Source organism: Haliotis asinina, chromosome 7 (assembly GCF_037392515.1).
Source record: "Haliotis asinina isolate JCU_RB_2024 chromosome 7, JCU_Hal_asi_v2, whole genome shotgun sequence".
NCBI lineage: Eukaryota > Metazoa > Mollusca > Gastropoda > Lepetellida > Haliotidae > Haliotis > Haliotis asinina.
The window spans coordinates 2,153,456-2,177,942 of NC_090286.1; the positions used below are offsets into that span (position 1 = coordinate 2,153,456).

The 24,487-nt window shown below is 40.2% G+C and overlaps 1 protein-coding gene across 2 annotated transcripts in view; it reads left to right on the forward strand.

The window, feature by feature from the left end:
* The window catches only part of LOC137292169 (receptor-type tyrosine-protein phosphatase alpha-like), a 54,671-nt gene that overhangs the window by 18,115 nt on the left and 12,069 nt on the right, over positions 1-24,487 (forward strand). The window contains exons 2-12 of one of the 2 annotated variants that reach the window (XM_067823723.1): positions 8,861-8,995; positions 10,274-10,480; positions 10,949-11,179; positions 11,521-11,655; positions 20,922-21,071; positions 21,301-21,450; positions 21,680-21,829; positions 22,059-22,208; positions 22,761-22,910; positions 23,375-23,524; positions 23,765-23,902. In XM_067823723.1, the coding sequence (XP_067679824.1) occupies positions 8,861-8,995; positions 10,274-10,480; positions 10,949-11,179; positions 11,521-11,655; positions 20,922-21,071; positions 21,301-21,450; positions 21,680-21,829; positions 22,059-22,208; positions 22,761-22,910; positions 23,375-23,524; positions 23,765-23,902 (1,746 nt within the window). The remainder of the gene's footprint in view (positions 1-8,860; positions 8,996-10,273; positions 10,481-10,948; positions 11,180-11,520; positions 11,656-20,921; positions 21,072-21,300; positions 21,451-21,679; positions 21,830-22,058; positions 22,209-22,760; positions 22,911-23,374; positions 23,525-23,764; positions 23,903-24,487) is intronic. The other variant, XM_067823724.1, reaches the window with a different exon arrangement.

A 24,487-nucleotide genomic window follows, 5' to 3' on the forward strand; every position in this document is an offset into this window, starting at 1 on the left:
TACCAGAATCCTGCCTAGAAACTCTCCTAAATATTTTTGATGATATTTGGACATTGGGTAACTTTCCTCCGTCATGGCGTGATGCCATAGTAGTACCAATACCTAAACCTGGACGTGATCATACGGATCCATCCAATTATCGTCCGATTTCATTAACAAGCTGTGTTTGCAAGACCATGGAACGCATGATAAATAATCGACTTGTTTGGTACTTGGAAACTAATAACCTTATCACAGATATACAATGTTGTTTCCGCAAAAACAGAAGTACTGTCGATCACTTAGTGCGTTTAGAATCATTTGTTAAAAATGCACTGATTAACAAACAACACGCTGTGTCTATCTTTTTTGATCTTGAAAAAGCATATGACACTACTTGGAAATATGGCATTTTACGAGATTTACATGACTTCGGGTTGCGAGGTCGTTTGCCTAAATTTATTGCCAAGTTTTTAAATAACAGACAATTCCAGGTCCGCGTGGGTTCTACCCTGTCTGATCATTACAATCAGGATCAGGGTGTTCCACAAGGCAGTATTTTGTCAGTCACTCTTTTTAGCATCAAGATCAACAGTTTATCTAAAGTTTTAAACGATTCAATTGATGGGTCGTTATTTGTGGATGATTTTAATATTTCTTGTCGTGGTAAAAATATGCATACCATTGAACGGCAATTGCAGTTGTGTTTAAACAGGATTAATAAATGGTGTCTAGACAACGGCTTTAAATTTTCTAAATCAAAAACTAACTGCATACATTTTTGTCGAAAATACAAACCACATAAAGACCCTGAACTGTCTCTAGATGGGACGCCCATTAAGGTTGTGAAGGAAGCCAAGTTCTTGGGTCTAATCTTTGATTCACACTTAACGTTTTTACCACATATTAAATCACTTAAAACTAAATGCCTGAAAGCTCTTGACTTGTTGAAAGTGGTTTCAAATTCAAAATGGGAAGGGGATCAAGCTACCCTTCTCCATTTATATCGATCGCTCGTTCGTTCTAAACTTGATTATGGCTCCATCGTCTATGGTGGAGCCTGCAAAAGCAATCTTAAACTTCTTGATCCTGTCCATCACCAAGGTCTAAGACTTTGTCTTGGGTCCTTCAGAACTTCACCTATTGACAGTCTTTACGTTGAGGCCGATGAGCCATCTCTTGCACAACGCCGTATCAAATTATCTTTACAATATATCATAAAACTATACTCTAACGAATCTAACCCTGCATATAACTGTGTCTTCAATCCCCTTTATGAGGATTTGTATAGCAAAAAGTCTTCTCTTGTTCCACCTCTTGGGCTCAGAATAAAGCCGTTTATTGCTGCTGCTGGTATTGAGCTGAACAATATAGCTCCTTCCTGTCTTCTTTCCTCTCCCCCATGGCAGTTGGTTAGGCCACAGGTTGACCTAACATTAACTACATTTAAAAAATCAGAAACTAATGAATTACAGTATAAACAAGAATATAATCAATTGAAACATACATATAACAATTACAAATCCTTATTTACAGATGGGTCCAAGGACGGTGGAGCAGTAGCTTGTGCTACTGTCATTGGATCCAGAACAATATCTTCTAGATTACCAGATAATAGTTCTATTTTTACAGCAGAAGCTAACGCCATATTAACAGCTCTTAAATATATTCAAAGACACCCTAAACGTAAACAGTATATAATATATTCCGACTCTCTTTCTTGTCTTCAGGCTATTAAAAACATTTCTTGTAAACATCCGCTTTTAATTGAAATTATTGAATTGTATAATACTCTTGCTACTGGCCAATACGACATCGTCTTTTGTTGGTTACCCAGTCACGTAGGTATTTCTGGGAATGTGATGGCCGATCTTGCTGCCAAGGCAGCACTCAACAAATCTGTGACACCACTTCTTATTCCATACTCTGATTATAAAGCCAGCATTAGAACTTACATCCGTGATCTGATGCAGAAGAAGTGGGACACCCAAGTGGGCATAAATAAATTACATGCAATAAAACCCTATATTGGTTACACCTACTTGGGTTGTCAGTCCAGATTTGAAGAGGTCATCATGCGACGATGTCGTATTGGCCACACACGATACACACATGAATATTTGCTTAAAGGTGAAGATCCTCCGTTTTGTATCCCTTGTGATGAAAGAATCACAGTCAAGCATGTCTTGCTTGACTGTGTGGAATATTCCATCACAAGGGATAACTTTTTTAAATCAAGAACTATGAAGGATCTTTTTAGTAATGTTAGTGCTCATTTAATCATTGCATTTTTAAAAGAATTAGAACTGTTACATGACTTGTAAATAGATTACCATTTTATAATTGGAAGTTGAATTATCAACTTAAGATTGTTAGTGGCTGTATCCTCGAAGGGGGTTGAAGTACCGTAAAATTATTGTCCTCCTGAGAGGGTACGTAAGTCCAAAAACAGTATAAGTCAGATTTAATCTTCCACTTTTTAATCGTAGAATATATGTCATTTTAAATTGTGGCTAATCTTGAATACAGTCGCCAGCAGCTGAGGGGATGGTGTAAACCCAGCTAGGGACCATGCAGGTAGCAAACGTACTGTAAGTCCCCATGGCCCCTAGTATGGTGATCTACCTTCAGTTGTTGGCGATCTATAGCCTGTTTTTATGTTGTCTTGTCCGAATAGTGATATTAGTTTTATCTTTCCACACTAGTTTTAATCCCAACTGTGATATTCTAGTTGTTTTACTGTCCGTCGTTGACAGGTTTTTATAGTATCCATATATTTCATTTCAGTATTTAACGTTCTCGTCACGATATGGCTGAGATATTGCCGATGTGACGTTAAATATTAACTCACTCACTCACTATATTCGGCCCGAAGTTTGTCTTGAATCGGGGCATTCTGGAGCTTGTCTCGAACGTGCATTCAAAGATAGGTGTAGGCCTGATCTTCCACAAGATACTCAATATCTCGTCCCCCTTCTAACCTGACCGATCCATCATTCGTTACCTTGCCACGTTCCAAAAGAAGAGTATTACATTTATTACATTCGTCGAGTCCAAAAAGAATTCGACAAAGGGAACCTGTTCTTTCCAATTGGTATCTCCTTTGGCAAGATGTCATCCATGTAGAGTAAGAGGTGTTGGGGATCTGTGCTGAGGAGATCCGGGATGGTAACCCTTTCTATTGAGCAGACAACTCAAAGGAGTTAGAGACAGAAAAGAGAAGAGGACTGAAGGAGTCCCTACGCCCTATTCTCCTTCTGATTGAAATAGATTCTGAAATCTGCACCTGCCCTTACGAGTACATATCAAGTTGAGTCGACCAGCAACTCATTAAAGACTTGAGTAAATCAAGAAGTCACTCAGGGAGGTCAATACACTGAAGAGACTTCAGAATCCATTCGTGAGGGACATGAGTCATCTGCTTTTTTGTAATCAATCCAGCACATGGAGAGGTTGTGATGATACGTTTTATCCTGTTCCCTTTCTCCCCTCCCCTCCACACACACACACACACACACACACACACACACACACACACACACACACACACACAAACACACACACACACAAACACACACAAACACACACACACACCCTGCTGCTTTCTGTAAATTATGTCACTGGGAGAGCAGTAAGATGACATGAGGTTTGTAATACACCCTGTGAATAATTTGTGTTATATATTCAAACATGTGTTAGGGCGGAAGTTTTGGGGATCAGTCAAGCCTCAACACACCACTTTGGCCCTGACTTCACCTAGACGGGTGGTTGATTAGGTTGGCTAAACCAATCGCCGGGTGATGCCAAGCCCTGTGCATGGCTTTTATGTAAGTGCACAAAACATGATTTGGAATTATTTGAAGTTTTGTCTTGGCGTCTTCGGTTCATAGAAGATAATTTGATATGAACTTTGTTTGCATGAACTTTGCCTAGAGTCTTATGCCCCGAAGGTGGTGGCTCATGGACCAATCTGGTGGAAGAATGAATCCTTTAGTTTTTCTGCTGGGGTATATCTTCCGAGTGTTCTTGGTGCTGCAAGCTGGAGATTGACTTGTGTTTAGTATTGCCTTCATGATACTCCATGGTGGGTGGGGACCTCGTATGTTAAAACGTTAAACACTAAGCATGGCTTACGAAACTCCCCTAAAGAAAACAAAACGTAATCTCGACACTGATCCAAAATCAACTGGTCACTGGCCACGTTTTTTAGTAATGGAGATAGTAATAAAGATGACACATGACTGAAGTTGAAGTTTTACAGTGCAAAAAGGCATACAAGGCAAAGCTGGTGATGTGAAAAACATTAAACTTTTGCGTTCAGGTTCATTGCTCATTGAGTGCAGCAACAAGCAACTAACTTGATGTCTACTGAAACGTCCGTGGGCATTACGGTGTCAGTCACTCCAGAGCCTTACAGATCACTTAACACCAGTAAAGGACTCATAGGAGACTGAGATGAAAAATCAAGGAGTCATTTACGTCAAGCATTTTGCAGCATGCAAAAACCAGGAAACCATTCAGACGAACACTTACCTGTCCTCATTTTCTTCTCCCAATTCCCCCAGATCAATAAAGGCAGGATATTGTAACATGACTGTTGACACCTACATATCAAATCCTCAGAGGTGTTTTAAATGCCAGAAATTTGATCATAGTGTTAGTACATTGTCTGTAGCATGTGCTTACTGTTGTGAGGAGATTACGAGAGTACTATTAAGAAATATACCAACTGCTCGGGTACTCACTCATCATTTTCCAAAGATTGTCCGATCTGGAAACAGCATATGGAGATCAAATTTACTCAAAACATTAGTTTCTCTGATGCAAAAAGCTTGTCATAGGTTCTGAGATCAAGGAAACGTATGTTTCAATTGCATAAACATCGTCTGATAAAACCCCTACAGTAACCACCTCATCTGCAAGCTGTGAAACGAATTTGACTTTGCTTAAAATCGAATCTCCTGCGATGTAACCGCCTGTAATATCTATACAAACCGTGGAACCACTTCCTGGGACGCCCCAGACCCAATCGGAACCATCTTCTGCTTGTGATACATCTTTTCAGGCATCCCAGATGACTGAGTCCAACAGGAACATTCAATCAATTGTCAAAAGCAAAACCAAACCGAAACCATTTTCTTTGAAAAAAAGACCCCAAAGTGGCAGAGCCCCAAAATGGTCAGAGGATGACATTAAATTATTTAATAGATATGGATCACTTGAGGACATGGGCATTCTAGGGCACGTAGCTTGTCGTCCTCGAAAAAGGTATGGGGTAGTTCCCCTATTACTCCACATAAAAGATAGGTCCATCTCAACATATTGTGCAGTGGAAGTGTAGACTACGAATAAATGTTATTGAAATACAGTTGTTAATCCAGGATTTAGCACCATCAGCGGTCTGTCTGCAAGAGACATATCTGAAACAGACAGATAATTTTAGTTTATGTCAGTTTGAAGTGTATCATTATTTTCCCCCTCCAGGTGATATGGCCACTGGAGGTTCTACTATCCTTATATGACGGGTTTTTCACAGACCTGTTACACTTATAACTAATCTTCAAGCTATTGCTGTGTGACTGACTCTGGGAGTAGCATATACACTATCCTCTCTGTATATTCCATCTTCTTCGAAACTACAACAGACTGATCTTCAATCACTCTGTGACCAACTCCCGAAGCCGTGTGTTATTATGGGAGACCTAAAAGGTCACAACCCACCATGGGCCAGTACTAACATTAATACTAAAGGCAAAATACTCGAAGATTCCATTTCAAACAATGATCTGTGCATATTTAATGATCATTCAAGCACCTATCTCCACCCTGCAACTGGCACTTATTCTTCTCTAGATTTGTCACTCGCAAATTCTAACGTCCTCAATGAATTTGACTGGTCTGTTCATAATGACCTTTGTGGATGTGAACACTTTCCAACTATCCCCTCAGAAATTACTCCATCTGATTCTCCATCGTTTACAAGATGGAACTTTTCGAAGGCTAACAGGTTTTTATATTAAACTATGCGTGAATCAAAACTGCGACCTGAATGTTTCAGTGATATAACTGATCCCATTCAAACTTTTGCTGACCCTTTAAATGAAATAGCTGATGAGGTCTCTGCGACTCAACATGTATGAAGATGCAGATTGTTGACAGGCCAAAAAAAGTGAGGAAAAGGCAAAACATTATTTTCGCTGTCATCCAACGGTCCATAACGTTAATAAAGTCAAAATACTTAATGCAAAACCATGTTGTACCTTCAAGAAAAACAAACGGCAATCTTGGATAAATATGTCTCCAAACTCAGTTCATGCACACCAATGTCAAAGGTATGGAACACGGTTCAAAGCATTAAAGGCAATGGCCGGGATCATACAGATCCATCAAACTACAGACCAATATCTCTAACTAGCTGTGTCCGTAAAACCATGGAACGTATGGTGAATAATATATTAACTTGGTGTCTTGAAACCAATAACCTAATAACCAATATTCAGTGTGGTTTCAGGAAAATCGTTGTACCGTTGATCATTTGGTACAATTACAATCTTTTGTTAAAAACGCTATAGTAAATAAACAACAATCTGTATCAATTTTCTTTGATTTTAAGAAAGCTTATGATACAACCTGGAAGCATGACAATTTGAAGGATTTACATGATTTTTGTTTGGAAGGCCGTTTGCCTCTTTTGATATCACAGTTTTTAAAAGACGGGCAATTTCATGTCTGAGTGGGTTTTACCCTGTCTGATCATTACAATCAGCATCACGGTGCCCCTCAAGGCAGTATTTTGTCTGTCACACTGTTTAGCATCAAATTCAATAGTGTATCCAATGTTTTAAATGATTCAACTGATGGATCATTATGGCGGATGATTTTAATATTTCCTTTCGTGGTAAAAATATGCATACAATTGAACGGCACCTGCAGCTATGTTTAAACAAAATAAATAAATGGTGTCTTGAAAATGACTTTGACTTTTCTACAAAACGAAATGTATACATTTTTGTAGAAAATATAAGCCTCTTAAGGACCTAGAAGTGACGGCACACCCATCAAAGTCGTAAAGGAGACCCAGTTTTGGGGTTTTGTCATTAAACTTTCTTACCACACGTTAAATCCTTTAAAGCTAAATGCCTAAAGGCACTAGATTTGTTAAAAGTTGTTTCAAATTCAAAGTGGGGAGGCGATCAAGCTACCCTCCTTCACTTATACAGATCATAAGTACGATCTAAACTTGATTATGGCTCCATCGCATATGGTGGAGTTTGCAAAAGCAACCTTAAAATTCACGATTCTATCCACGACCAAGGTCTAAGACTTTGTCTTGGGACTTTCAGAACCTAACCTGTTGACAGTCTCTACGTTGAGGCTGATGAACCATCTCTTACACAACGCCGTATAAAATTGTCTTTACTACATATTACCAAATTACACGCTAATGAGTTAAACCTTGCCTGTAATTGTGTGTTCAGTCTCCTTCATGAAGATTTATACAACAAGAAATCTCTTGTTCCGCATCTCGGATACCAAAGTAAATAATTTCTGCTGCTGGCATTGAGCTGGAACATATAGTTCCTTCCCTGTACTCCTCCATGGAAGTTGGTTAGGCCACAAGTTGACCTAGCATTAGCTACATTTAAAAAGTCAGGAAACCAATGAATTACAATATAAACAAGAATATAATCAGTTAAACCTAAATGTAGCAACTACAAATCCTTATTTACAGATGGGTGAAAGGACGATGGCAAAATGAGTGTCTACTAGAATACCAGATAACAGCTCTATATTGACCACAGAAGCAAAAGCCATATTACAGGTTCTTAAATATATTCAAAGACAACCTAAATATAGACAATATATCATATTTTCAGATTCTCGTTCATGCCTTCAGGCTATCAAATATCCACTTTTAATCGAAATTATTGTATTATCTAATGATCTTGCTACTGGCCAATACGACCTCGTATTTTGTTGGTTACCCAGCCTCGTTGGCATTTCTGGTAACACAGTCGCTGATCTTGCTGCCAAAGCAGCACTCAACAAATCTGTGAGTTTAGTTTTACGCCGCACTCAGCAATATTCCAGCTCCATGGCGGCGGTCTGTAAATAATCGAGTCTGGACCAGACAATCCAGTGATCAACAACATGAACATCGATCTGCGCAATTGGGAACTGATGACATGTCCCTACCAAGTCAGCAGGTCTGACCACCCGATCCCGTTGGTCGCCTCTTACGACAAGCATAGTCGCCTTTTATGGGAAGCATGGGTTGCTGAAGGCCCATTCTACCCCGGGACCTTCACGGGTATTCCATATGTGATGCTTATGAAACTACCATTGGATCTTACATCCGTGATCTGATGCAGAATTGGGACACTTATGAATAACTATTGAAAGGTGAGGATGCTCACATCTGTTCCATTTCAGTGTTAAATGTTCTCGTCGCGATATGGTTGAAATATTGCCGATGTGACTTTAAATATGAACTCACTCGCTCACTTCTCCTTTTTGGGGAAGGCGTATTGTGCGATGGAGGCCACAGCACCTGTGTCCACAAGAGGATTAAAACAGTGGAACAAGGGACCAATTTTCAAGAACATATCGAGCACTCCAAACTGTACCAGTTTGTCGACCACCTGTTCTACGAACTGTGTAGCGTGCACTAAAGTACTTTAGGTGATTCTTCCTCAGAGCATCAGAGTATCTGTTTCCATCTTCAAGGTAACCAGAACCAGTAGCGTCAAGAGCATAAGATCGAACGTTCTCTCTGGCGACTGAAGTCGGAATGACATAGAGGACTTTTTGGGGAGCTTATATTACTCAACCAAGTGTAAAAAATAGTCGTAGTCTAAATATAACCTATTATCTATCACAGGCGGTTGCTCAGGGAGTAAATACGGCTACGGTTGCAGATACCAGTGTCACTGTCCACTAGACAATTGCAATTCTACTTCCGGTTGTCAGTCTGCAAGTTGTTCCAGAGGATGGTCCGGGCCGACCTGTCAGAAAGGTAAGAAATGAGAATTAGTTACGGTCACTGCGTTTGCTACAGGTAACAGTTGCTAGTAGGGACATTAAGAACATGTGAGTATACATTCGTCCAGAGTCTACATGTATGCACTTTGAGTGGAGTGTTGATCCGTAGCTCAACAGAAGCCCCATCTTTCTTTTAGTCTGGTACAAGGAAATGAACATTCTCCACACAAAACTAAGGTACAATACAAGTCCGCTAAATTACGATGAATTCAGAATTAATTTAAGACCAGAGGCTTCTTGTACTTGTGGTTGTTCTTGTGAAAACTCATGGCATTACTATACTATACAACTAGATATTTGTCGATATCCAGTTGGTTCAAGTGCTCAAAGGAGCTTGTGTTTTCTTCGATCAATGGATGTCCATCACAAGGGCACATAGTATTTTCAATTTCACCTCCCTGGAGATCATACAAGCCTATCCTACAGCCTACCAGGCGCACTGAGTTAATGCGGCTTTCCCATCCCTACAAAGTATCCATTCACAGCTGGGTGGACATGGACAGATAGTCACGGTACTTTGTCCATGTTTACTGCACGTTGCTGTACCCGCAACTAGGTGTATGCACGTGTTCATGTGGCCACCATCTGGTCATATACCAACGGATTTGTGGGTTCTTTCGAGTGCACGGTTGTGTACTGCACACTAGGGGCTGTGACAACACTGAGAGAGTCTGCACACAAAGTTGACGCCAAGGTTTTTTACACCCGGTCACAGGTGGGCTCGATCCCGGCATCTCCAAGCTCGCTGTATTAGTAACCTGGTGCCTTCGCCAAATCGCCCACCGCGCCCCCATTTTTTTGTATACAATGCACCGTAAAGAAACATCACATACCATTTAATTTAGATCTATTGTTGTTTGATCATGCTACTCTGTCACTTCATGAAAAGGAATTATTATTTGAACATGTACAACATAGAACATAGATGTATTAAGCTAAATAAAAGATTTTTGTAGTTTTATCTTCTATATATTATTGACACAAATCCCTGTTGTCAATGTTTTTATATTGTAAAAATGACATGTGCAACTTCGTGGGCGTTACTAAGCTGGATAACTTGTGTTCAACCAATTTCATTTTCAAATAATATATGTTTAAAACAACAACTCAACAGAACATCGTAGCCGACATGGTACTCTGTTCAAAACATGTTACTCTGTCCACTTACAAACTTTGTCCACTCTAAGAGCTACCTATTACTATACCACAGCATGATATTAATGATTATACGGACTCTTCTATTATATCACAGAAAATGTAGCCTTCAACAAAACAACATCATCCAGTAGTGCCCACTTCCAACCATCCAACGCCGTCAATGGCGACAAGAGAGGGAATGATGTGAACAGATGTTTTCATTCTGCTTTTAATGACAACTCTATAACATTTGCCTGGTGGAGAGTGGATCTTGGGAATATCACACTAGTACATGACGTCATCATTCACTTCAGAACTGACTGTGAGTATTATGCGAAGCATGTATAAATCCCTTGACTCTCTTGTTTACTAGCCTTTAACCAACCCCTAGCAGCATCTTGGATTGCCTTGGCTGCTGTAGATAGTTTTTGATGTTTGGAAATATATTTATTATAAAATTAATTCATATTGGTCTCTTTAATGCAGTTGAGTGACATTAAATGATTTCATCCAGTCTTGGGGGATGTAGGAGCCGACCGGGGGTAAAAACCCTTAAAAACAGTTCCTGTTGAAACCCCATTGACTATACTGCTGTATGGATGGTTCCTATTCCATGATTGAGAGAGTGAGATAATATTTGAAGTCATATCGTAACTAAGAATCCCATTTCCATGAAGAAGGTGTTATGAATGATATCTGTCTGCTACATACACGTAGAGTACACAGTTTTATTATTTTCAAACTGGCAACAGGAAATGAAATTCCGATTCCCATTTTTCACATGAACCAGATAAAGTTCGTCGGAATGGTATCCAGATCTACATAGCTGACACTGCCGCCTCCCCAACTGATGGAGTCCATTGCTACAACGTGACAGGGAACAGACACGGGACAGGCATACCTGATGTTTTGACGGCCACGTGTTCTGGTGAAGGGCGCTACCTGGTCCTGTACACAAGAACTGTCAACAACGACACTGTGAATGTGCCTGTGATGGATTTCTGTGAAGTGGAGGTTGAGGGTAGGAATGCTGATGACAGTTTCTGTTCTTGATTCTGTAGACTTAAATACATTGTTCACATTAGTTCATGCGGTACAAGCAGAATTCACTACTGCGCATGGATACGGATTTCTCATGTGGTTTATGTTAAACCACAGGGTTGTTGTGTGTGTTATGACACATTCATGTTGTGCTCCTGGATTCAGTAAAACCATCATATCATCAGACGCATGTTATCCATATGAATTACTTCACTGCCATATTTATTAGATTCAGTGAGAGCAATATGCATAAACATAATTCAATGTGACGACTATGTTGCATATGGTTTGGATAATAACTCCATTGTAACACCATTTTAGTGTGTGCTCCTGGTACTTTCGGCAATGACTGTGACAACTACTGTCACTGTGAGGGTGATGCGTGTAACTACGTGAACGGCACATGTCCGAGTGGCGTGTGTCTACCAGGCTGGCAAACGTACAGGTGTGACAAAGGTTTGTAGTTTGTAGTTTGATAGAAGTATTGCATCTTCGGATACCTTGGAGTACATGGAATGAAATGTCTGCACTTATTTGCAATATGATAGCACTGTAACACGTAGCAGCTTTTTGAGATCCTTGAATATTACCTTATCTGAGCATAAATTACAAACATAACCCCCCTGTATTCTGGTACAGATAAAACTCCCACCTCAGTATGGCAGGTGCTCCCAATGCCTAATTATAAATGAGACCACTAAGTATAGTAGGACACACACACATACACATATACACACATACACACATAACACATACACACACACTCATACACACACATACGCACACGCATTCGTATTCGCATTAAACCAGACGCACGCATGCTTGTCCGCAGTATAATGTATACCTAATATGCACTGACTCAGTACACCTTATATTATCCAAACATTTCATGGAACAATGTACACAATGTAAATTCACTAAATCATACTGTACTGAAGGTGTACTAAACATACTAGTAACAGGTACCTGTAATTACTAGTTTCACAATGCATGCCAATATATCATTTCATAGGTATACTAAATACTTACAGCATCGCATGCCATGCAGCTATTACAAACTGTTCTGTACATATATACATGTAAAGCAGATATACACTACTGAAAACTGAATATGCGGGTGGGGGTGAACTGAAAAGGAAAAATCTGGAGTAAATAGAACTCAAGAACTGATCTCAAACTCCAGAAACAACAGAAATAGAATAACTGATCAAGCCGACAAGACAAGATGGAAAAAGTCAAAAGAGAATCCCAACAAGGAGAACCCCATGCTAACTATCTGGCCATTAGTGGTTATGACTTCTTGGGCTAGTGTGAAGAGCGGTTTCCATACTTAATTAAATTATCTACCTGCTTAAAATACAGACTATTTACACTCTGTTCCACAGATGTGTCAGTAGAGCTGAGTCAGCTAGAGCAGTAAATGCGTAATCAATCTTCTAAAGCAAACCATGCTTGTTACAGAGTGTGATGTTGACAGATATGGTACAAACTGTATCAAGCTCTGCTCAGACAGACACTGTAAGGGCGACAACTCTAGCTGTGACCACGTGACAGGGCAGTGTGTTGGTGGTTGTAAGACAGGATGGAATGGATCAGACTGTACTGAGAGTAAGAGAAATGCTAGATGATTCTCGAAGTATGTCTCCGAACAATGTGCTAATTAACGAAAACGGAATAAGTGCTATTTCCCCAGACAGAAACAGAAAAGAAAAAAAGGAAAAAAACAGAAAGAAAACATACAAGGATTTTTCTTGAGGTCTTTTTTTTAAGCATTAAGATATATTTCCTGTTTAGTATATTGTATACCTGTCGAGAACTACGTGTTTATCTGTGGGCCAGCTATTGTGACAGTGTGGCAATACAACATGTACGGCACGTTCAACGTCAGGGTCTGGTTCTGACCTGTTGTGGTCAGGAGTTGGCACATATCCTTTCACTTAAACATTGAGGTACCGCTCTGCTAAATACATGTGGACGTCCACCCTGCAGTATGTATATTATACACGGATCAAGTCTATGACTTTCACGGGCAACCCTTCATTCATTTCGAGACAGTGGGTCGTAAAGAAGATGCGTAATGTAGATGGTCATAACAGACAACACGACCCTATTCATCACAGTTCACACTACCTTTTACATGACTGTCATATCCTCACTCCAGAATGCATAAACTCATATGGAGCAGGCTGTGCTTATCAGTCTTCCTCCAGGAAGTGTAATGGAATATCGTCTTCCAATCACGTGACCGGAAAGTGTGAAAATGGCTGCGTACCCGGAAGGAAGAATGTAGATTGCACAGAAGGTCAGATTTCAGATCGTCCGTTTTTACAATACTGCTCCTCAAACACACTCATCATTCGTAACACATGTTCATATTACCGCGTATTGGGTGTTGAATATAGACTTGAATATGTTTGGGTATTAGAGACATTAGAATGAAGTAAATCTAGCAAGTGCATTGCGCATGCTTCTAAGTGGTAGGGCTATTTGAAGCAGTATTAACTGTGTCATGAGCAAAAATGACAACGCGGCTACGGGTGTCATTCGATTTAATGATGACTATCCTCATTAGTTACACCCCGAAATACAAACGAAGGTATGAATAACATAGGCATTTTATATATCATTACATGAAGATAATATATGTATATGGTCGTTGTATTTCATTACAATACTGGCCATGAAACAGTCCAGCATCTGGCTACACAATCCTGACATTAGTAATGACAACAACCTGAATTACAGTTGTTCAGATATGTTTGAAAGGATACAATATGAAGCATGCACACATCTTACAGTGTGTGACACATAATACAACAGAAAAATGTAAATATGTATATGTAATGACAACATACCAGAGGTATTGTCCCTAGGTGTAGGTCACATTCCGTCACATTCGAAAGGACATGGTGGACTCCAACAGTATCTACAATATGCAAACAATTAAAAAAAAGCTAACGTCCCTTCACAATGTTGTTACACATGTAAACAGTATGATCAAACCAGAGCACATATTTACAGACCTTGCATAACACACAACAAATATTGAACACCTTAATACTTTCGAAAATGCACATACATTCACAACACATACATTATAAAAGCTTCATAAACGTATTCAAATACCTGACTGTCTAGATTTTACCATTTACTAAATCTATCACAAATATTGAAAATACCTTATTTAGCATACGTAATAAAATGTTTATATAATCTTATCTATGTAACATATACACATATGTTTATGTATACAATATAAAACAAACATACCTTGGCAGTATGAAGAATACGTGTTTGAAACTTGCTGAAGTTTGTCAGTGACTTGTCTGTCCGGTGACTGAGGTGCAAGTGAGAGTTAAAAAGCATGTAAGCTGATAACAATAGGGTGAGCCCTCAACCAGAACATTTGCTCTGTTTTTAACAAACGAAGCTAGTAGTGTGGTGACTGACCCAAGCACAGCTAAGTTAAAATGTTTAAAGTGTAATATAACCTCTTAATTAAAATCCTTTTCACCCATATTACAAACTAATATCAAATGCTTATATTAATAGTAATATATAGGTTAGGTTAGGTAGTGGAGCATGCCTCTGGCGTCGTGGCCCTTGCATGTACCCTCTCGTTTCTCCTCTTGATTATATTGATGAATTGAGCCCATTCATTATTTCTGTTTTCAAGGGCTTCTTTAAGATTGTTGTTGGCTGTTGACCTGATTTCATCATATTCGGGGCATCTGAATAAGATGTGCTCAAGATCTTCCTCTTCTTGATTACAAAATGTGCAAATGGGGTCAGTTGCCAGATGATATTTGGCTAGATAGCTCTGACAGGGAAAGTGGTTCAGTCGGATTCTAGAGATGGTAACTTGATCCGTTCTTTTGATATTTTTGTAGAAAATTCTGTTGGGTTTTTCCTGCAGTTCAAAGTACTTTCGACCTTTGCTGTTATTGAGCCAGATATTTGACCATTTATCACTAGAGGTTTCCTTCACTCTGCATTTCAAACTAGGTAGAGATGACATAGGTTTTAGCAGAGGGCCACACTCAGATGCTTGCTTGGCAAGTTCGTCAGCCTTTTCGTTCCCAATAATCCCTACATGGCTTGGGATCCATTGTAGGCAGATGACAGTTTTCAGGGTTTGTAGCAGACTGTTGATGGCTTTGGTTTGACGGTAGTACTCAGTAGGTTTGTATGACAACAGAGTGTGCAGGGATGATAAAGAGTCCGTCAGGATGGTGTAAGGACCGGAGTTGGAAAGATCTTTAATTTCCAGCAAGGCTCTTTCTATTGCTGTAAGTTCTGCACTGAGGATTGAGCAGGGGGTGAGTGGAATGATGACACTACTCTCATCGTCTTGGAGATATCTGCCTGCCCCAGCTTTTCCATTGGTTGGATCCAGGGAGCCGTCAGTGTAGATCTTTCTGTATTCTGAATATTTAGTCTGGATTAACTCCAAGGCTAGCATCTTCAAGTTGACTGGGTTTTCTGACTTATTGGCTTGTTCTGGAATTGATGTTACTATGGTTGGAGGTTTCCATTGCCATGGTGGTATATCATTCATGATTGCTGTTGGAGAGAAGTTGGGGTCTGACCTAGAAGGGAGATAGATGTTTCTTTCCTTGAGTAGCCTGCTGGATCTTGCATAGAAGGAGTTCTTTGCTTTGTTTTTCTTGAGATGCCCTGGAGAATCTTTTGGAAGGAAGTGATTTTTAATCCTTCTGTTCAGGATAACTGATTCCGAATGGATCTGAAGTGGAGGGATGTTTGCTTCTATCTCAAGTGACCCAACTGGCGTGGTTTTCAGAGCACCAACTATGAGACGGAGAGCACAATTTTGTAAGGTTGAAAGTCTTTTCATTCTCGTTGGGCAGCATGATGACCAGATTTCCATGGCATATGACATCTTACTCCTGATATATGTCAGATAGAATGTTCTTAGGGTGGTAAACTCGGCCCCCCAAGCTTTTGATGAAATGACCTTCATGAGGTTCAGCCTCTTTAGACAGTCATGATGTAACCGGTCAATATGGGCATTCCATGTGAGTTTAGGGTCGAGTGTTAGCCCTAGTATTTTCGGATTTTTGTTGTAGCCTATTGACCGACCAGAGATTTGTATACCAAGTTTGTCAAGTGGCAATACATGTTTTCGTTTTCTGGTGATGACTGTGTATTCTGTCTTATCTTGGGATATCTTTAATTTCCACTTGGTTGCCCAATTGTTTATTGCTTCCATACATTCATTGGCATGCGTCACAATGTGGTTGAGATCTTTGTGAGTGATATATATGGAGCCATCATCAGCATATGTGACTTGTCCCAGTGGCTTTGAAACTACAGATGGTAGATCCTGCATCATGATGTTAAAAAGGATTGGGCTGATTATTGAACCCTGGGGTGTTCCAGTGTTGATGCTGATTAAGTCTGAATACTCATTACCTACTTTGGTTTGGATGTGTCTTTCGCTGAGGAAGCTTCTGATGAATTTAAGAAGTCTGCCACTTATTCCCAGTTCAGCTGCCTTTAAGGTGACTCCATCCCACCACACCTTATCAAATGCACCTTCTAGATCGATCAGGATTATAACCGTGTATTCATTCCTGCTTAATCCTTGATGACATTGTTCAGTTAGCTGCATGAGTGCATCTATGGTACCTGATTTTGGGCGGAAGCCACACTGAGATTTGTGAAAGATCTTTTCTGTCTCCAATTTCCATGTTAATCGTCTGGTGATCATCTTTTCCATGAGTTTACCTAGGCAGGAGGTGAGGGCAATAGGACGGTATGATTTAATGGCTAGTTTATCTTTGTTTGGTTTTAGAAGAGGAATTATTTGGCTAGTCTTCCATGCTGATGGATAAGTGCCAGAGTCCCAAATCTCATTAAACAGATTGAGTATGATGTCTTTTGCATTTGGTGGTAGGTCCATCAGCATCTGGTTGTGAATTTTATCAGGACCAGCAGCTTTTAGTGTCAGTTCTTTTATGGCAAGGTCCATTTCATGTCTCGTGAAAGGTTGGTCCTCCTCAGCCTCAGAAGAATACAGCAAATCTAGGTTGTCAGCAATATGTTGTTCACTATCAGAAAAGGTACTTTTGTTGAAATCCGTGTCAATGGAGGAACACTTGTTGGCATAGTGATTTCCAAATAACTGCGCCTTTTCTTTCGTGTCAGTGATCATTACACCATCATGGAATAGGGCTGGATGACTTGAGTTGGTGTTGCCGTTGATTGCTTTTATTTTCCTCCAGATAGTATGGGAAGGAGTGGCTCTTGTAAGAGTTGAGATGAAATTTCTCCAACTAGTGGTTTTGGCGATCTTGATATCCCTCTTTACTTTGGCTTCTAGACATTTGTATGCTATTTTGTCCCTCAAGTTGCGGGTGCGTTTCCAAGTTCTTCTGGCTCTTCTTCTAGCCTTTCTGTCCTTGCTTATACTTTCATTCCACCAAGGTGCAGGTGGTCTCTTGTGAAGTTTGGTTGAAGGATAAGTTTCTTCTGCCACATCAACAATACACTTGGTAATTGATTCCACCTTCTGTTCAACAGATGAGTGTGTTATGATGGCTTGTGTTTCCTCAATCAGGCGTGCTAGTAGAGATGTGAATCCTTCTCTGTTAGCTTTTTTGATGTTGAATCTCACTTCTTTGGTGGTGTTTTGTGGGGAACCGGGAAGTTCTATCTCTGTGATGATTGGGAAGTGATCGCTGCCGAGAGTATCATCCACGGTTTTCCATGACTTTATTTGAGGGGCAAGATTTGGGCTAACAATTGTTACATCGATGGAGTCAGTATGCCCCGTTGAGTGGCTTTGATGAGTGTGCTCAGTACCATTGATTGGCAGGAGGTTGCTGTCAGTTATCCATGCTGAGAGTCTTGCACCAGATGAGTTGGTTTGGGTGCTGTTCCATTGGGTGCTTTTAGCATTGAAATCACCGGCTAGATATGAGTTGGTACCCTGACTGATATCATCTAGTTCGTTGGTCAGCCTGCTACATCCTTCCCTGGCATAGATGGATGAGGCACAGAATGTGAAGTTTTTACAGACTGTGAGATCTGCACTGATGTACTCTATGATCTCAGAGTAGTAGGTCTTTACTTCTGACACTCCTAGATGACTTTTTGTCAATAGTGCTACACCTCCGCCCTCCTTGTTTGGCCTTGGGGAGTTATATAGGCAGTAGCCTTTGAACTTGTCTTGCCAGTTCTCATGTTCTGTTATTCTTGTTTCACTGAGCAGTGCTATGTCAATGTTTTTCTCCTGTAGGAGTAGCTTGAATTCACTAACTTTGTTCTTCAGTGACTGGGCATTCCACTGTAGTACTTTTAGAGCTTTAGTTTCATCATTTACAGCTTCTGAGTCTTGAGGTAGGTCTATGGTATTTACTTCAGATATAGAGGTTGTGTCATCTCGATAGTGGCGTGATTTTCTTTGGAGGTAATTGCAACCCAAACTACAAAACTGCCTCCATTTGTTTTCATGACATTTTTGTCGAATTTGTTGAAAAAGCGATTCCGCTGATTGTCTATCCATACACCACATTTCGATTCTTTTGTTTCTCTTGACACCTCTTATCACCATTGGTATGTTGTTGCTTATCCCAAACTTACTTCGAGTAAGTTTGATGATTGTTTTTCCATGTTTCTTGTCTGGAACAGCTCTCCATAACAACACTTTCAGTCTGTCAGGGTGTCCATGCTTTCCCACCTTAGGTGGTTTTGAGGTATGAGTATGTTGACCCCTGGCTTGTATGATAGGTTGGACAGTTTGAGTATCATTGACATTGTTCTCTTTCATGCAGTTCTCTGTATGTTTCTGATAACTCTTTTGGTAGACATACTCCTTGTTGCAATATTTGCATTTGTAGGTGTTACTTTTCTTTGCAACTTCTTTGTTCTGGCAACTGGCCTGATGTTGTAGGAGGTGTTTTGTCCTAACATACTGTTTGCCACATTTGGCACAGCAGTTGTTGGTGGTAGCTGATTTGTCGCTGGGAGTCCCACTACACTCCCGGCGCGGACCTTGTTGTTCCGGGCGACGTCCGATCCGGCATGAACATTTGTTTACTTTGATCATCATTATCAAGGGGAATTAGAGAGGGACTTGGATAAACCAAGCTTCTCAGGTGAAACACCTATTGGTGACACTTGACCATTGGACTCCTGTAGAATCTCCTTTGCTCAGAGAAAGTGTCCTTCTCACCATTTACCCATGGCTGGGGCATGGTTGGATCAATACCAGGGCATGTCCACTTGCCGGTGGGCCTGCATATTGAACCTCTGGGGCCCATGCTGCTCCGAGATCCCCTGTAGTTTAGCCTGGAGCCGCAAGGTGTCCAGTTACCGTGTGTTGCCACTAGGAGGCACTACAAGAGTCTAGTCTATGGAGAGGTTATGTACTGGCAGGAAAGACTTACGCACTCGGCTTTCCTTTCACCTTTTACGGCTAGCCAGCGGTATAGCAGTAGAGCTGAAGAGACGTTAAAGCAAAAGCAAAAAAGCCACCACCAACTACCACTACACACTAGACACATCACACAGACTTGTGCATACAACCCACCAACACACAATAGTAATATATATAACTAATACTAATATATATAGCTGATACCAATACTAATAATTAATACTAATACCACTACTAATACTGTATATACTATAAACTAATAACTAGTACTAATACTAACACTAAAACTAATAACTAGTACTAATACTAACACTAAAACTAATAACTAGTGCTAATACTAACAATAAAACTAATAACTAGTACTAATACTAATACGACTAATAATTACACTATACAAAGTTTACAGCCATATGAATATATGTGACTGCCACATATTGCTTATACAATACGGTCTGTGGGAGGTCTGGGCACCCGTTCCCAGGATACCGGTGGATGTGAGTCTGGATGTTAGTCTTAGTGGTAGGGAGACTACTGCACCCAAGGTAATAAGAATGGAAAGTGTATACTTCTTGTTCATCGGTCTTCAAACTTGAGATCAGCTGATTTTGATCGCGTGTTTTTTCTTTTCTTCGACGTAAACTTCTTCCCTACTTTCATATAGGGATCGATGGAAAGCCCTTTACAGTGGAAATCCTTTTACTGCTCACCTACATGCTTATGAACGGCAGATTCTTCCAAAACATATGCACATTCACCGCCCTTAACACAGCTAACCGAATTAAACAGCAAATATATTAGTATATGCCGGAATATTACCACACGATCTTCCTCAGTTCGATGACTAAATGCCTTCACCAAGTAAATTATCGACTTTCAGTCCACTCAAAAGTTTCTTCAAGTGTCAGATCCTGCTTTTGTACGTAGTACATTGTCCTGAGGTGCAGCAATAAAAATGTGACCTGATGCATTCAACTATTGATTGTATAGGTCCCAAAAGAGAATCATATTAAAAATGATCCCTGGTAAAAAATCAAAGAAGCAAACCTCAACGTCTTGTATTATTCGGCAGTCTGGATGTCATTTTATAAAATGTCTGTGCTTGTTGTTTCTTTCACGTTTTATACACGGCTTGTTTCTTATATCGCAGTTTGCGAACAATGTTTTGAATCTGGCGCTAACTGTTCGGGTGCTACTGAGCGTTGCGATGCTGCATTTCACTGAAGCATTCTTTGTGCAATGGGAGGTGAAATGAAGTTCTGCCTTGTCTGCAATTGGTTTGGCTTCACTGTATGTAAACAACTTGTACTTCTTTCAATGGCAGCTTGTACAAAAGGGTTGGAATATGGAGCCAACTGTACGGGTAATTGCAGTACCCGGATGTGTGAGGCAGCGAATGAGACATGTCCTCCGGATTCAGGCCGTTGTGAGAATGGATGCCAACCTGGGTTTAAGGGAGAAGACTGCACTACTGGTAAGACCAATCATAAGTCTTTAGAATATTTACTGTGTGTGTATCATTCTTTAGGAAATTGGACCAAAGCGTACGTCAAGTTGCAGGTGCATGTTTCCTACTGTGCATTTAGATGCTGCATTTCACTGAAGCATTCTTTGTGCAATGGGAGGTGAAATGAAGTTCTGCCTTGTCTGCAATTGGTTTGGCTTCACTGTATGTAAACAACTTGTACTTCTTTCAATGGCAGCTTGTACAAAAGGGTTGGAATATGGAGCCAACTGTACGGGTAATTGCAGTACCCGGATGTGTGAGGCAGCGAATGAGACATGTCCTCCGGATTCAGGCCGTTGTGAGAATGGATGCCAACCTGGGTTTAAGGGAGAAGACTGCACTACTGGTAAGACCAATCATAAGTCTTTAGAATATTTACTGTGTGTGTATCATTCTTTAGGAAATTGGACCAACGTGTACGTCAAGTTGCAGGTGCATGTTTCCTACTGTGCATTTAGATGCTGCATTTCACTGAAGCATTCTTTGTGCAATGGGAGGTGAAATGAAGTTCTGCCTTGTCTGCAATTGGTTTGGCTTCACTGTATGTAAACAACTTGTACTTCTTTCAATGGCAGCTTGTACAAAAGGGTTGGAATATGGAGCCAACTGTACGGGTAATTGCAGTACCCGGATGTGTGAGGCAGCGAATGACACATGTCCTCCGGATTCAGGCCGTTGTGAGAATGGATGCCAACCTGGGTTTAAGGGAGAAGACTGCACTACTGGTAAGACCAATCATAAGTTTTTAGAATATTTACTGTGTGTGTATCATTCTTTAGGAAATTGGACCAAAGCGTACGTCAAGTTGCAGGTGCATGTTTCCTACTGTGCATTTAGATGCTGCATTTCACTGAAGCATTCTTTGTGCAATGGGAGGTGAAATGAAGTTCTGCCTTGTCTGCAATTGGTTTGGCTTCACTGTATGTAAACAACTTGTACTTCTTTCAATGGCAGCTTGTACAAAAGGGTTGGAATATGGAGCCAACTGTACGGGTAATTGCAGTACCCGGATGTGTGAGGCAGCGAATGAGACATGTCCTCCGGATTCAGGCCGTTGTGAGAATGGATGCCAACCTGGGTTTAAGGGAGAAGACTGCACTACTGGTAAGACCAATCATAAGTCTTTAGAATATTTACTTACTATCGTTCTTCTCAATTTTGGACCAAACTATACGTTAAGTTGTAGGTGCGTGTTTTGTACCCTACATGCAGATGCTGCTATTCATAGGACCATTCTTCATGCAAAAGGAGATGAATTAAAGTTAGGCCTCGTCTGCGATAGCTTTGGTTTGGTTTCACTTTTTATAAAAACGTGTATATTCTAAAACTTCAGTCAAGGTGCACTGAAAAGGACTGCTCGTAAATTACATCTGGAACGTATCATCCAAGACTTCTTTGAGAAATACTGATACCATCTGATTTCTTCCAGCAAATTTAAAGTTGTCATATACAGTTTCTTTGTCGAACGAGTGGTCAATGGAGTGACACGAAACGACATGAATGACACAGTTGGTGTTGATATATTTTTGTAAAGGTATTCGTGAAATGATCAACACAGCTCCAAAATACTCAACAGTCGGTCCGTGCAGAAATTCTCCATGAAAGTGACAAACTATGAATAGATACGCAACAGACATTAGTTTTGTTTGTGTACAGTTTGTGTCCAAGGTACGGAGTACGGGGTTGGGTGTCTCAAAAACTGCTGTACCAGGATGTGCCAGGAAAATACGAGGACCTGTCCCAGGGATACAGGACGGTGTACAGATGGATGTCTGGCAGGATGGAAATGGAAAGACTGTACTACAGGTAACATGACATAAAGTGAAGTCAGACAAGGCTACCCGCTATTTTTTACATTTAGTATTGTGGAATCCCGATTCAAGAGAGGCATTACATATAGGCATTATGTGTTTATCAAGAAAACCTGGAAATACATTTACTCAACCGATGATAGTATTTCTGGACAGCGGATATTTTGAAGGTATTTGATACACAATGGGGACTAGAAATCAAAAAGAGCAGGATGGAACTAATAGTTTTGGAACAGGCATAGACAAATGAACAGAAATGTGGGAATACAGCAAGAAAGTCCCAAACGTTTCAGCTAACCACAATGATTTAGGCATCCATTGTTTCTCAGTCAGACTAGTTTGGAAAGGCGTGTTGATGGCCTACACGATGGGGGTTCATACACAGTCCCAGAAGAATCGCTCCTCTTGTCAGACAGTAGCCAATAAGAGTAATAACTGTCTTTCTGAATATTCCTACAGCATGTACTGTTGGTGTGGAATATGGAGTCGGGTGCGTTAGTAACTGCAGTACCCGTATGTGCCAGGGAGATACGAGCACCTGTCCCAGAGATACAGGACGGTGTACAGATGGATGTGAGGCGGGGTGGAAGGGGGAAGACTGCACTACAGGTAACGTGCATCAGAAAGTAAAATGCTTCACTGAGTGAATGAAATGTACGTATTGTTTGAATCTGGCCCCACAGTTCATTAGATGAATTACATTCCACGATTGTTACACCATACATATCTGTGAAATCTATTTTCAGAGGAAATGGGGTGAGTTAAGCTCACGTGAACATGAGATCAGATTTTACTCACAACCGTCAAACACCTCAACTAGGATAGACAGAATATCTATATTCATTTCAGTGTGTAGTATTGGAACATATGGTGCCAACTGTTCTGAGAAATGTGGACAGTGTCGTGGCTCCCAGACCTGCCATCATGTCAGCGGTGCCTGTCCAGATGGATGCAGCGACGGCTGGACTAATCACACCTGTACACAAGGTTAGACCCATTGATACACTCATGCATTCAGTATAGTATGTCCGTCTTAGACACTAATACTTTGAGTATAGTCGTATATTATTAATGGTTCTATTTCTATTTCTAATCGTTAATAGATCGTTAATAGATCGTTAATAGAGGTCATAATAAAAACGTCTATTTTGTATATTTTATTGTAGCTTTCGTTTTCCACATTTTTGAAAACTGCATAAAATCAAAACTAATCTTAATATGTGTTAGTATAAAATACACTTTTAGAAACATTCAACCAGGGAAACATCAGTAAATTACCTGTGTTAGGTCAAAATGAGATTCTCCATGTAACTTCTAAAGGAACACGCTGCAGTTGTTTCTTTTAACTGTGCTAACATAGAATAGAGATTCACATGTCACTAATATTTGTATCACTTTTTCTGAAAACAAATGCTTAGATTTCCTATTTCAGGACAACCCAGTCACACATCCAACGATGATACTTTTTAATGCAAACAACTGAAAACTGCAATCCTCGTGTGATCCTTAACTATACTGTGATCATTATTAAAATATTTCCAAGCACTACAGTTCTATATACTTAGTCACAAA